This window comes from Rhinopithecus roxellana, chromosome 4 (genome assembly GCF_007565055.1).
Source record: "Rhinopithecus roxellana isolate Shanxi Qingling chromosome 4, ASM756505v1, whole genome shotgun sequence".
NCBI lineage: Eukaryota > Metazoa > Chordata > Mammalia > Primates > Cercopithecidae > Rhinopithecus > Rhinopithecus roxellana.
This window is the reverse complement of record NC_044552.1, coordinates 124,619,720-124,633,062: the sequence shown is the minus strand read 5'-3', so window position 1 is coordinate 124,633,062 and position 13,343 is coordinate 124,619,720. Positions and strand designations below refer to the sequence as shown.

The 13,343-nt window shown below is 42.3% G+C and overlaps 1 protein-coding gene across 2 annotated transcripts in view; it reads left to right on the top strand.

Annotated features, from left to right (window-relative positions):
* The first annotated feature begins 2,197 nt into the window (after positions 1-2,197).
* ENPP1 (ectonucleotide pyrophosphatase/phosphodiesterase 1) overlaps positions 2,198-13,343 on the top strand; it is an 82,912-nt gene continuing 71,766 nt past the window's right edge. Inside the window, exon 1 of one of the 2 annotated variants that reach the window (XM_010357612.2) lies at positions 2,198-2,449. In XM_010357612.2, coding sequence (XP_010355914.2) covers positions 2,210-2,449 — 240 coding nt within the window. In that variant the 5' untranslated portion in view covers positions 2,198-2,209. The remainder of the gene's footprint in view (positions 2,450-13,343) is intronic. The other variant, XR_004056929.1, reaches the window with a different exon arrangement.

The window sequence follows — 13,343 nt, the reverse complement described above, 5'->3', positions numbered from 1 at the left end:
GGAGCAAATCTGTGTCCTTGAATCTGATTTTTGGAAAGAGTCAAAGGAAAATTTGGAGCCAAGTTTGGGGCAGAAAAATATGTGTGACTATGAAACAGTGAAAACCTGTTTCTCTTGGGTGGTTTGTGAGCTGACTCAAAGGTAACTTTTTAAAAAAGTTCAATAATGCTTTGAGGGAAGGCTTTTACTTCTTCCAGATGTCAACTGCCCTTTCTACTAAGCTCTGGTAATATTGAAGCAGCTTTGTTGTCTGGGGTGACACCCGAGGTTCTTGGTCTCACGGCCACAGAGATCAAATATGTGGACACACACAAAGGGTGACATTTAGAGCAGAATTTTTAATAGGCAAAAGAAAGAGAATAGCTCTCTGCTACAGAGGGGTCCTGGAAAAAAGGGTTGCCGGTACCTGATGAAATGCAGGGGTTTTTATACATGAGCTAGTGGGGAGGTGGTGTCTGATCTACATAAAGAGCGAAAAACCAGTTAGGACCAGGTGTGCCATCTGCATAGGGCTCAAATCTCTGGCAGCCCCCGCCCCAATCTTCTACTATATAGGCAGGTAGCTACTCCATGTTGCTTATTTCCTTCCTACTGTGCATGTGCTAAAAAAGAGGGGAGGTGGAACCCCCATGGTGGACATGCCTGGCCCCCAGTAGCCCCTTCTGTCTGTGCTGCTGCCGGCATCTCCCGTGCAAGCTTACAGTTTACTTACCTATGTTTGCAGCTCAATCTTCCAAGTTGCTCTTTGTTAGAAAGTAATTGATTTCTTGGGCTGCTTTTTGTTAGAAGGTAAGCTATGCCGAGGGCTCTTTTGCTCACACTATATGCCTAAATAATTTCTTTCTCGCTCCTGTATCAATATCGTATGTGTGACTCTATTGTGCATATATGACTTAGGTTTTAATTTTTTTGTTTACAAGTTGGTCTCACCCCCCCCACCCCCGCTTCCACCCACACTTGAGGAAAGATACATTTTAATTCATTTTTTTATATGGTATGCATAGTTGGAGGCCAAAAGGTTGAGTTGAAGGATTCATTACTTGATGAATGAATGGATGGGTGGATGGATGAGTCAGTATAAATGAAGAGCATCCCAAGTTGACTATTTTAAAGGGAATAACATGCATTTTATATTTGTTAAACATTCATTCTCATGTGTAAACATTTGTATGTATTCGTGTATTCAAAATGTATTGAAAATTGTTCCTTGGTCCCTGAAGTCAGTCCCAGGTATTGCAAAGTAGTTCGAAGTCACTGGTTTCCTTCTGTCTCACTTCACAAAACACTGGTGATTTTGCTCACCGACGAGCCAGAAAATAGACAAGTTCCAGAATCAAAGGTAAAACAAAACCCACCAAGAATCAGCTTACTGTTAGCGTCCTAGGTGAAAAATAAGGCTTATCAAAGTATTTCAGATTGCATTAACACTTTTGATATTGCTAGGTATCAGAGTCAACCTCAGGAGAGGGCAACACCAACTCCTGAAACCTTCAATGCAGAAAGTCTAGAAAAATAAGCAAATATACATAAAAACAATAGCAAGAAAACTCCAGAAACCTCATACAACCGTGGAAAACGAAATATCCCTTACACGTGTGTACAGTATATATTAAACCCAAGTATTTTAAGTGGACGATTTCTCTCTCATAGTACCGTAGGTAGTGGGGGACAGGGCTCAGAGAGGGAGAAACAGAATGTCGCCTTCCTCCATGGTTCATTTGCATTTCCAGCCAGAAACTCACAGGTCGACCCCAAGAGTCCACTCTCTCCCGCCTTTGAGAAGCCGGACCGGCATCGGCGGCTGCATCCTTTTCCTCCTCCCCGCTCTATTTTGGGGCCCCATGATCTCATGCCCTCTGTAGACCACATGCTGCAATTCCAGTCCAGCCCGCGCCGTGAGGCCACGCAGGGCGATTCCTGCAAGTGTCGGGAGGGTGGCCGGGGCGCGGGGAGGGGACGGCTTGGGGGGAAGTTCAAGACACGCCCACGTAAGGGACCCAAAATAACCGACACGCAGAGTGCCCGAAATCAGACAGGAAGCCAAATAATCCGGGGCGTTGAGTCGCTTTACCCTGACTGCGAGAACCGGGTGCAGGGCGGGTAGCCAAAGATCTGACCGCGAGGGGCGGGCGCGGCGGGGCGGGGCGGGGAGGCGCGGGGCCTATTAAAGGCGCGGCCGGGCGGCGGGGCCGGAGCGCCTGGGGCCAGGATGGAGCGGGACGGCTGCGCGGGGGGCGGGAGCCGCGGCGGCGAGGGCGGGCGCGCTCCCCGGGAGGGCCCGGCGGGGAACGGCCGCGATCGGGGCCGCAGCCACGCCGCCGAGGCGCCCGGGGACCCGCAGGCGGCCGCGTCCTTGCTGGCCCCTATGGACGTGGGGGAGGAGCCGCTGGAGAAGGCGGCGCGCGCCCGCACTGCCAAGGACCCCAACACCTATAAAGTACTCTCGCTGGTAGGTCCGCGGCCAGGCCCCGGCGCCCGGGAGGGCTGGGAGGACGGGGAGGGCGGCGCCCAGCTCCTGCACTCGCAGCGCAGTCAGCACCGGGCCCCGGAGAGAGGCATGGTCCGCGAGTGCTGCTTCGCCCGCTCGCTCTCCTCCGCAGCCTTTACAAGTGCCCTACACCGCCGCCCCTGCCCGGTACCCTGGCAGGGCAGGATGGTTCACTCTCACTTGAATTACGGATGCCTGTGAAAGCAGGCTGTTCAAAATCGTCATCCTTAGGAATACTCGACCCCCTGCCCCAGGAGAGTACGAGTTTTTAGAGGAGAAAAATGACAAACGTGAACGTTGTTGGTCTTAAGAAAGTGCATCAATGTGTTGCTTCTTTTGGGGAACCCTGGGTGCAGTATACATGATTTCACTTGGGTTAACTGATTCCAGCTGAAGAGTTAGCAGAGCTCTTTAAGTTTTATTAGGAACTTTAGGGAACACTTTTTCCCTTCGGCTCCGTTTTGGAATTTCCTTGCAGCTGCTCAGAAATTCCATGGATATTCACATTTATATGACTGTGAAGAAACCTTTATGATTCTTTGCCCACTCTTCTAACCGTAGGCTACATGGTTTGTGTTGCTAACAAAAGCTACCTATTACTCCTCTGCTATTTTGCTATGACAGTTGCAGGACCCACAGTCAACTTTATGAAATGTGGGGGTTGGTTTTTATTCTGAATTCATGGTGGGAAGTGCTGATTGAGAGAAGGCCTGGATTCCTGGCTGTTATTAATTGCTGAGGCCTTGCGTAACTGTCCCCAAACCTCAATTTCTTCTGTGTGAAAATGGGGCAACATCAGCTGCCTTGTGCATTGCATGGGATTATTGTGAAAATCAAGCTGAAGAATGTATGTAGGGAAGTAAATTGAAAACCACAAGGAAATAGAATCATTTTTATTGTATTATATGGAAATCACAGATTTCTATGTATAGTGTACCCTAAAATATATCCCTTTACATATGATTGAACAATGCTTTGTAGAAAAATTTCTAATTTTTGAAGTCTCCTTTCATTTTGTATACATTTCCATTTTCACTGTATTTGGGATATCATGGAGATGCTATAATACTTTGAGGAATCAATCAATCTTCCTAGACTTAAGAGATGGTGTCATATACTTAGTACTTAAAAAGAAGCCTAAGGTTCAAAAAATAAGTATCCCAAGCCACATGATGTTTGCATCTGAAGATAAAATTTTGCATCTTGTAACACTGTTTGAGTCTATAATAACACTATATTGATGAGAACTTAGTCTCTTGAGTCACCTTTTTAAAATTTTGTTAATGGAAGACCTTAGCTTTTACAACCTGATCACTTAAATTGTTTAGTATCAATATCTTAAGGTGTTTCACACACGACGAGGTAGTCAGTAATCGTATATGGAATCTGTGTATAACTCTAGTGTAAAACCATTTCTACATGCCTACCAATCTTTACAGGTTTTCCAATTGCACAATTCAGTTTTTAAATTTTTCTTGTTCATTTACTTATCCATCCACAACAGATATCAGCAAAGGTCTACTTTTGGAGCAAGCTGTGCAGTCTTTGAGACCTGCAGTCAACTGGTCAAACAGCATTCTGTGTGATGATGCTACTCTCAGCATTTGACATGGAAGTGTCCTAGGACTTACTTCCACAAGTAGGACTATTATGGACCTTTTTTTTATCCCATTAATTGGGGTCTTTTGCACATATTGAATTGGAAAGAATTCTTACTTCATATCTTTTGATGGAACACTGTGAGACATTAACATACGAATGTTACCAAACAGACCTGGTTCGTGACTCATACCTGTTATCCTGGCACTTTAGGAGGCTGAGGCGGTTCCATTGCTTGAGCCCAGGAGTTTGAGACCAGCCTGGGCAACATGATGAAACCCCGTCTCTACAAAAGATACAAAAATTAGCTGGGTATGGTAGCATGCATCTATAGTCCCAGCTACTTGGGAGGCTGACGTGGGAGATTCATCTGAACCAGGGAAAATTAACGCTGCAGTGAGCCGTGATTGTGCCACTGTACTCCAGCTTGGGTGACACGGTGAGACCCTTTATTGTTGAAATTGCTATTTAGCGACTGAACTTAAAGTGCAAACTTGTATTCTTCTTTCCCTTCCCTACTTCAATACCTTTTTTCCCCAACTCCCACTCCCCCCAGAACTTCCCCAAACAATGGGCTTCCAAAGGGAAAAGGCCCCAAAAGCAACCTGACAATTGTTGTCAAAGAGCTCTGGGACATGTCTTCTGGAGAGGAGCTGCAATTACAGAATTCCTTTTTTTCAGACTAAACCTCAGCACACTTTTCATAAAGCTGCAGAAATGGACTGAACTAATTGTACCCTGGGGTTAGGATTGGGAGAGGCCCACCACTGTGATCCTCAGCTACACTGTTTTAATTTAGCGGGATAAATAGAAAAGTTGCCTTGCCTTGCAGAGGCAATCATGTTGCAGTGGCAATGTAATTTTTACATTATTCTGCAGTTTTCTCAGATAAACTAAAATGATGTAGATGTGTGAGAGTGGATGAAGAAGTGAGGATTCTGTCCTTCCCTGGCTTCTCCCCAGCGTGGTGTTTGATCTTAGGAGAGGGCTACCAGGCTCTGCTTTAGAGGCTTTTGGCCCTGGGCCCTGGAATGCTTATGCCTAGGTACTGAGCCAAACTGAGGAAAACAGCAAGAAGGAAAAACAAGTATTATTCTCTACATGCTTCAGTAGATATGTTAGATATTAGATGCCTTTCCTTGCTTGTAAATGAAGTTTTGAACTGAAGTGTAGACTTCCACCGAGATATATTGACTTGGAGATGTATTTAAATATTCCTTTTGTTTCTTGGCGTGATTTTACAGGGTCATGTAATTCTCAACTACATTGCAATACATTTCTCCAGTTAGCTACTCAAAAGCATTTTTTTGTGTGTTTGTGACCTTCTGCTATGCTTATGAATACATATATCTGTGTATCTGTGTATGTGTAAAGGGCTTGTGTATGGGTGGTGGTCACTGAAGACTACTTTCATGTTTCAGTGAAAGAGTTCTTCTTCTTCTCCTTCTTCTTCTTCTTCTTCTTCTTCTTCTTCTTCTTCTTCTTCTTCTTCTTCTTCTTCTTCTTCTTCTTCTTCTTCTTCTTCTTCTTCTTCTTCTTCTTTTCTTTTTTTTTTAAATAAAAGTAGAGAGTCTGGCACAAGTTTGAGGACTGCAACCCAGGAGTGTAGATTCAAGTTGCCCTGAGTATATGCTCCTATTAGCAGCAGTTACAAATGGTTTTTTAAAGGAAAAAAGAAGAGGCAGTTCCTAAGTTGTTTATCAAGCATTTATGTTACAATAACAAGCTATTAGTTGGCTATACATTGTTCTTTGTATCACAGATTCCAGGAACACAAGACAGTGGGTGAAGCAGCTGTCAGGAACAAAATGCTTTTAAATAATTGCCCCTGGGAATGGCTGCAGTGAGATGTGACAGAAGTCCCATGCTTGTGTCCCTCTGGGCCTGATACATTTTGCATAGTTCACATATCTCAGACGGCTCTGAGCAATTTTTCTTTCTCATTTCCTCCTTTTAATAAAAATCTTTCTCTTCTGAAAATACTGATCAACATTTTGGATGTAAGTTTGTCCCACATTGCCAGGAAGGCTCATTTCCGGATAATCTAGTCCCATGTCAGAGGGAATGAGATGGGCAGAAGTACTATAACTTAAGAACTTAGTGAGGCTCCAAGGCTAAATTGGTTGGCAACAATTCAGGGATTGGATTGAACAATAAGGGGACAGAGCAGTGGAGTCTCAGGCCATTCACTTACACTGGAGTTGAGGCGTGTTGGGTCATTTCTAAGCATCTAGCTATTGTGATAAGTTTTTTGTTATAGAATTTTGTGGGAGACTTTAGACATCTTGAAATACAAAGCATAATCAATTTAAGAATAAAAAAGATGACACAAGTAAGGACAATTATCAACAAAACAACTTGAAATACAAATATGAAAAGTGTTCCTATTCCCGAAGGTAACCAAATGAATATTTTAATCCACTTCTTGTCGGGGTCTAAAGAACAAAGTGTTGAAGATCTCCACTGAGAAGGATGTCCACTTAGGCAGGGCAGCCTGATATTGGCACTTCTTACATGGCTGGAGGGAGTCCTTTATTTGATGGCATTTTCCATTAAACAAAATCTCCAGGTTGGAGACCATGATCTTTGATGTTTTTCTCTCCTGAGAGCTTGCTGTTAGAAGAATCCTTAATTAATTTAGAATTTTCAGTGAGAAACTTATAAGGCCTTGGCAATAATGAAGAGTTATCACCTTGTTAATGGAAAAACCAAACTCTGTAAAATATTTTAAAGAGGTTTATCCTGAGCCAAGATGAGTGACTGTGGCTCAGGGAAACACTTTCTCAAGGACTCCTGAGAACATGCACCAGAGGCAGTTGGATTACTGTTTGTTTTTATATATTTTGGGGAGGCAGGAGTTGCTGGCAGAGACGTAAATCAGTACATGAAAGATATACATTGATTCCATATGAAAAGGTGGGATGTCTTAGAGCAAGGGCTTACAGGTTATTTATTCAGCGTGTTCAGAGATACTTTTTTTTTTTTTTTGAGACAGAGTCGTGCTCTGTCACCCACGCTGGAGTGCAATAGCGCGATCTCGGCCCACTGCAACCTCCCCCTCCCGGGTTCAAGCGATTCTCCTGTCTCAGCCTCCCAAGTAGCTGGGATTACATGCACATACCGCCACTCCTGGCTAATTTTTTGTATTTTAGTAGAGACAGGGTTTCACTGTGTTGCCTAGGCTGGTCTTGAACTCCTAAGCTCAGGCAGTCCACCCCCCTCAGCCTCCCAAAGTGCTGTGATTATAGGTGTGAGCCACCGTGCCTGGTAATTCAGAGATTCTTTAATTTTCAGTTGATTAAAGGAGTAAGACTCTGTCTGAAATTTGATATCAACAGAAAGGGATGTTATGGCCGTGTGTGGTGGCTCAAGCCTGTAATCCCAGCACTTTGGGAGGCTGAGGCGGGTGGGATCATTTGAGGTCAGGTGTTCAAGACCAGAATGACCAACATGGTGAAACCCCATCTCTACTAAAAATACAAAAACTAGCAGGGCATGGTATTACGTGCCTGTGGTCCCAACCACTTGGGAGGCTGAGGCAGGAGAATTGCTTGAGCCCGGGAGGCTGAGGTTGCAGTGAGCAGGGATTGCACCATTGCACTCCAGTCCAGGTGACAGAGCAAGACTGTGTCTCAAAAAAAAAAAAAAAAAAAAAAGTGATGTTGTAAGTTAAGCATGCTATGTAGTAAGACTGTTTGCAGAAATGGCCTAACCCTCTCCTGGCATAGCCTTAAGGTCTTTTTTATAACTTGATGTCTTATTGCCACAGAGACTGTTTTTGCAGTCTTATTTCTATTGTAACATTAATGCTGGTCAATTGTTGCACCTAAATTCCAAAAGGGAGGGAGTATAATGAGCTGCGTTTGACCTCTTTTCCTATTTTGACTGAGAACTCAGTTTTTGAGGTTTCTCTGGGGTCTCCTTGGCCAAGAGTGGGTCCACTCAGTTGGTCGAGGGCTTTGGATTTTATTTTTAGTTTACAACTTTTCAGGAGAGCTGGTTCATAGGCTCCTTCATCCAGGTGCATGGATCTTTCCATTCTTATTTCAAAAGGAGAAAGCTGATGTTTTCCAAGCAGGGTAGAATGTAAGTTAAGCAAATGGAAGAGCCTTAGGCCAGAGAAGGTTAAAGCTTTCTGTAAGCTTTGCCAATTAACTTTTCATTATTCCATTTATTTATTCTTCCACTCTGGAAGACTGAGTGTGGTTTGCACAATGGAAATGCCGATCCATCTAATCTCAATCAGCTTCAACCACACAAGATAAGATTTCTGGCGGAGCATAGTGGCTAATGCCCGAAATCCCAGAACTTTGGGAGGCTGATGTGGGAGGATTGCTTGAGCTCAAGAGTTCACAACCAACCTGGGCAACATAGTGAGACCTCATCTCCACAACATGTAGTAGGACTTCCAAGAATGGAGAATGCAGTGAGTTCATGCTGGTACCAAGCACTGATTTTAGAGAAAAACACCAGGGGGTGGTGGGAAGTCACTGAATCCTGCTGACCTAAAGAAAAAAAAAACCAGGACTATATTAATATAATTAGAGAGTTTTATTTGGGCCAAGTTTGAGGAATGCAACCCAGGAGCATAGATTCAAGTTGCCCTGAGTGTGTGCTGTGAAAGAGTTCTTTCTAAGAGGCGGAAGCTGGCATTATTTGAGATTTGGGTGTAAAAATTAAAATTCAGTTAGCTTCCTTTTCCTTCCCTTATAATCTATTATCTGAACTCTAGAATACTGAAGGAAGAATGTTCAAGCTAAGTCTCTGCTCTTAATCAGACTTGGAGTTGACATTGTTCCTTTGGTTTATAAAATTTGTCTGTCCAGCCATAGTTGAACATTTCATTTCAAAATAACCAGAGCATCTTAAGAGGCTAGAGAAGTATCCGCAGTGTCCCTTATGGTATTTGTTTCACATGTTCTAATAAAATACATAAAGGATTCCTAGGAACCCAAGACTGTTGTGTTTACTATTAGGCAGAAGATAGTACCTGACACTCAGTGTCAGCTTTTAATTGCTTGAATGAATGTACTGCATTTTTAGTTAGACTGAGCCCCACTTTGACTTGGAAAAGAGGAAGGTGGGAAGACTGAATACACAAGCAGAGACCTATAGGGTCTGTGATGGTCAGGAATCCAAACAGAGATGACACTTGAGTATAAATTCAGGGGTAAGATTAAAACTGGGATATAATTTTATTTGGGTATAGGGAGATGGAGGACGTAGTGAAGGAACAGAAGTACCCAACTAAGGTGAGGGTGCCTAAGAAGAAGGCAGACAGGGCCTCTGATAACTTGGATTCAGAATCAGAAATCTAGTCAGTGAACATTCTCTCAGGTACAAACAGTCCAAGTGTGGCAGTCGGCATGTATGAAGGAGAGCCTCCTTCACTTACACCAAGGCCCCTTTGGTTTTGGTAACTGTGCTGCCACATCCTGAATTCGGTCTTTGTGATTCTTGTAGACGGCACGCTCTTCTTCAGCATTACTTTCTGTCCCTTCTTTTCTTCTGCTTTGAATCTTGTTCTGGTATTTCTTTCTCACCATTTATAGCTCAGCTGTTTCTACTCCATGTTGTCTCTTTCTCAGGGATACGCAGGTACTGTTTCAAAAACACTTTGCTAATTTCTCTTCTGTTTCACTTGTTGAGTTAACTTTGGACACTCAGTTTTGTCATGTCCTGCCCCCATCATATCCTAATCATGACTCTTAAGAAAATCCCTGGTGGTCACATTGACAGACCTTATGTGTTCTGATTAATAAAGAACTGGGGGCCATTAACCTTTCTAGAACATTTACAGAAACTTTTATAAGTTTCTGTAAGCTTTTTCTTTTCTTTCTTTTTTTTTTTTTTTTGAGACGGAGTCTCACTCTGTTGCGCAGGCTGAAGTGCAGTGGCGTGAACTTGGCTCACTGCAACCTCTGTCCGGCTCCCGGGTTCAAGCGATTCTCCTGGCTCAGCCTCCTGAGTAGCTGGGATTACAGTAGGGAAATACCACAGCTGGCTAATTTTTTGTTTGTTTGTTTGTTTGTATATTTAGTAGAGATAGTGTTTTACCATGTTGGCTAGGCTGGTCTCGAACTCCTGACCTCAAGTGATCTGCCCGCCCCGGCCTCCCAAAGTGCTGAGATTACAGGCGTGAGCCACTGCACCGGCTCTATCAGCTTTTCATCTTCATCCAGCGGACTCTTTTTATCTTAAGTAGCAATATTAAAGGTAAATGAAAATAGTTTCATATTCAGTTTTACTCTCAAGCTTGATGAATACCACTGTAAAATATTTGTGTGATGGTTAAGATACAGCAAATGTGTTTCATCTATATTGTGGCCTTTTTGTACAAGCCAGATAACTTTATCGTGATTTATAACTTCTCTTTTTTTCTTGCTATGGGGAGAGGCATTTTAAGTTCCAGACGACTTAGGAACAAATAAGCGTTTGGAATACAACTTGTAATTAGAGATCTGCTTTTGGTTAAAATAAGCATGCCTCCATCAACCATAAAATATCCCCCAAACAAGAAAAAATAAACAAGAAACCTTTTAGCAAATGAGCTCAGGGCTGAACATAGATTACTCTCCTAAGCATAATTCTTGGGCAACAAAACCTGATACTCAGAATTCTGACCCAACTCGAAAATCCCTTGTCATCAGATAAAAACTAAGTTATGCATTTACCAAGGAAAGACAGTGTAGTAACATATTTAAAGTTTTTCAAAAGAGTGACCAGAATGTTCAGTTAAATATTAACGAGAAGACTATTTTCTGAGTATTCTAGTTATCTGAGATTTAGTTATAACAATTAAGATAATATCTGTAGTGTCTTTGAAAAATTATTTTCACCTTTTTTTACTTTTAGTTTTTAGAAGAGTTGGTAGAAATGTAGGTGGTAGAGGTTTAGATGGTTATAATCATTTTTGTAGCACTTGGCAGTTTTAAAAAGCATTTCCCATATATTTTTGATTGATCCTCAATACTTAACAACTGTGAAATAGGAAAGTATGATGACAGTCAATTCTGCTTTACAGATAAGGAAGCTGAGACTCAGTCAGGCAGTCAGTCAGGTTTCCATGCAAACAGTATTGTGCATAAAAACCACCTGGGAAGTGTTAAAGACAGAGATTCCTAGTCTCCAATCTCAGCGATTATGATTTATTAGATTTGGAATGGACCCAAAGAATCCTCACTTTTTAACAAGCACCTCAAGTTATTCAGATGTAGGTGGTTCAATTACTCTACTTCTAGCAACAATGGGCTAAATTTATAGGCAAAAGTCACACCATTAGTAAGTAATAGACTTATGATGGTAACAGGAAGGACTTTTATCTACAGATTTTTATCATGGACTAATAGCTAAATGTTATATCCTATTCATCAAGCTTGGCCTGCTGTTGGGTTTCCAACTCTCCTTTGCCTGCTTCAGTATAACAATATGTAATTAGAACCTCAGAAATTTCTGGTGTGGTGATGCTAAAGATTGCCTCTATATTGAGATATACATGTGTCTTTGGTAGTTCAGTGACTAAATTTTCCTGGGTGGAAGCCAAAATTAGTGCACTTTATTAGTGTGAAGTCAACAATCCACTGTTTCTGTGAGCTTCCAAAGTAGGTATACTTTTGGGAATTTACGCTTTTCTTCTTAGAGTTTCCTTCTTGGCTTATTTTTGAGTGTAGTAGAATAGAAAAATAGAGAGCTTTGATAGAAAGTGATTTTGGGCTGTGTGAGGTGGCTCATGCCTCTAAAGGGGAGGCCGAGGCAGGAGAATCAGTTGAGGCCATAATTTAAGATCAGCCTGGGCAATATAATGAAACCCCATGTCTCGCTCTCTCTCTCTCAATCTCTCTCTGTCTCTCTTTCTCTCTCTCCATACACACACACACACACACACACACACACACACACAGACACACAGACACAGTGTGTATGTACATATCTCCATATTATATATATATATAATATGTATAAGAAAGTCATTTTGGAGGAAGTAAATTGTCACAGCGAATTGTCACAAGTGTTTCTCACTTATGAATTGACAATTTTCTCACCATATTTCAGGACTTTGCACAGACTTAGCTGGCAAACATCCTATGACAGTTGTGATTTGAGAGTCTTAAAAAAAATCACTCTATCTTGGTTTTCAGGTGAATATTTTTAAGAAAGTAGCTTGTTCCTAACAGTGTGTTTCCCGCCCCCCCCCCCCCCCCCCCCCCCCCCGCTTAGAAAGCTTTTTTTGACATTAGCAAGCATCTGGGGGTCTTGATGATTTTTTATGGTTAGAGAGAGAGAACTGAAAAGAAACTCAGTAGATTAAGACATTATTTGCCCTTTCAGTATGTTGACCTTTATACTGTGGTATTAAAGGAGTGATAGCACCTTAGCAGAAGTCATTGCAGTGGCACCAGTTGTACAAGTAGTCATGCCCTTGCAATAAAAAAAAAAAAAAAAAAAAAAAATGCCATTTCACTAAAAAGAACACCTTAGATGAAGCAATAAAAATGTCCTTGATGAGGCCGGCATCAAGGACAAATGACTTATGCCTGTAATCCCTGCACTTTGGGAGGCTGAGACAGGCGGACCACGAGGTCGGGAGATGGAGACCATCCTGGCTAATATGGTGAAACCCTGTCTCTACTAAAAATACAAAAACACTTAGCTGGGCATGGTGGCGGGCACCTGTAGTCCCACCTACTTGGGAGGCCGAGGCAGGAGAATGGCATGAACCTGGGAGGCGGAGGTTGCAGTGAGCCGGGATTGCGCCACTGCACTCCAGCCTGGGCGACAGAGCAAGACTCCGTCTCAAAAAAATAAATGTCCTTGATGAAGCAGATTTAATAATCTCAAACCTAGATTGCCTTTTTGATATTCTATGTGACACAATTGGAAGTATGCATGTAGCATATCTGCTGCATACTGAAGTACTGTTTTCTAGAGGAAAAGCAGCTGTGCAGTTTAAGTTGCACGCTGAACTAATTTTTTTTTCAAAGAACACCATTTTTATTTGAAAGAACTGACAAGCTTTTTATTTAGACTTAATTATTGACATATTTTCTCAAAAATGAGTGATGTTAGCTTGTCCCTTCAAGGAAAACCTATGAAACTACCAGTTGTCTATGATAAAGTCTGAGTTACCAAGCAAAAATTTGATTTTTGAAAAACTTGTATTTGCCATTTGAGTGTCACAGCTTACTGATCCTTATACAAAATTGATGAAGATAGCAAGGAGTGTGTGTTTTTTTTCATGTTGTTTAATGACATGCGT